At 58.2% G+C, this 1,384-nt stretch overlaps 1 protein-coding gene across 1 annotated transcript in view; it reads left to right on the top strand.

Moving 5' to 3' along the window:
• Positions 1 to 1,074, top strand: part of LOC113814661 (uncharacterized) — a 10,400-nt gene extending 9,326 nt beyond the window's left edge. The window contains exon 7 of the mRNA XM_027366709.2: positions 57 to 1,074. Coding sequence (XP_027222510.2) covers positions 57 to 1,005 — 949 coding nt within the window. The 3' untranslated portion in view covers positions 1,006 to 1,074. The remainder of the gene's footprint in view (positions 1 to 56) is intronic.
• Positions 1,075 to 1,384: the final 310 nt, after the last annotated feature.

Raw genomic sequence — 1,384 nt, 5'->3', positions numbered from 1 at the left:
AGGAGTTTGTGTCCATGAATGCTGTGTGAGGCCCTGAGCGCTCTGCTTCGTTCCAGAGGCGGCATGGACGAGCTGGACGACCTGGCCCTCGACGAGGAGAGCGAGCTGCACAGCGACGGCTTCTCGGAGATCAACCCGTTCATGACCGCCGCGGCCGGGGTCATGGTCGTCTCGGCCGCCGTCGGGATCTGCGCAAACCTGTACGTGGTGTGCGCCGCCTCCACGTCCCTCAGGAGCAACGTCGTCAACGTGTACGTGCTGCAACGGACGCTGGCCCACCTGGTGTCCCTGCTGTTCACGCCGACCCTGGCCGCGCACATCTTCCTGCACGGCTGGACCTTCGGCGACGCCCTCTGCAGGATGACCGTCGGCTTCGTCCACATCGCGGGGTACGCGGACCTGCTGTTCCTGATCTCCATGTGCGTCGACGGCCACAAAGCCTTCGACACCTACAGCCTCGACACGCGTCTGCGGGATGCCAAGATCGCCGCCGCCGCCGTGTGGCTCCTCGCCGCCACCTTGGGCGCCCCGCTCTTCGCGGTGTTCGGCACGATCCAGGGCCCGGACGGCATGGCCTACTGCACGCTCATCTACAACAGCTGGGCCGCCGTCGTGATCCTCAACTACGTCAACCTGCTGCTGATGCTGGTGGCGCTCGTGGTGCCGGGCGCGCTGGTGCCGGGCATGTTCCCCCCGCGGGACGGCCGGCGGAGGGAGGTCAGCGACGAGGCCCTGGCGGCGCGGCGCCTCATCCTGACGCTCGTGGCGTCCTTCTGGCTCTTCCACCTGCCCTACGCCATCACCTACCTGTGCAGCACCGTCGCCTACTACTTCAACCCGGTCCTCATCAAGGCGTTGCACCTGACGGCGGTGCTGCCCTACGTCAGCGCCGCCGTCGACCCCGTCATCTACATCGTGCTGCGCCGGAGCCTCGCCTCGCCGCGCGCAGCCGCCCATACCAGGGGCGTCGAGATCACGTACGTAAACCTCATGCCCGAACTGTAGGGCCGGAGTGAGGCGGGGGGCGCGGGCGGGGTGGCCTCGGCTGGGCGCGGAGGGCGGGGCGGCGAGGGGCGGCGCGGAGGGCGGGCGCGACGGGCGGGGAGGCGGGGGAGACCCACCGCGCGGCAGTGTAAATAGGGTTTGCAATATATAAATATATATATATATATATATATATATATATATATATATATATATATATATATATATATATATATATATATGTATATATATATATGTATGTATGTATGTATGTATACTTATATGTGCATATATATACATATATACATATATATATATATATATATATATATATATATATATATATATATATATATATATATATATATATATATATATATATATATATGCATATATATAT

The sequence above is a fragment of the Penaeus vannamei genome, chromosome 40 (genome assembly GCF_042767895.1).
Source record: "Penaeus vannamei isolate JL-2024 chromosome 40, ASM4276789v1, whole genome shotgun sequence".
Lineage (NCBI taxonomy): Eukaryota > Metazoa > Arthropoda > Malacostraca > Decapoda > Penaeidae > Penaeus > Penaeus vannamei.
This window is presented reverse-complemented; position numbering and strand designations above follow the sequence as displayed.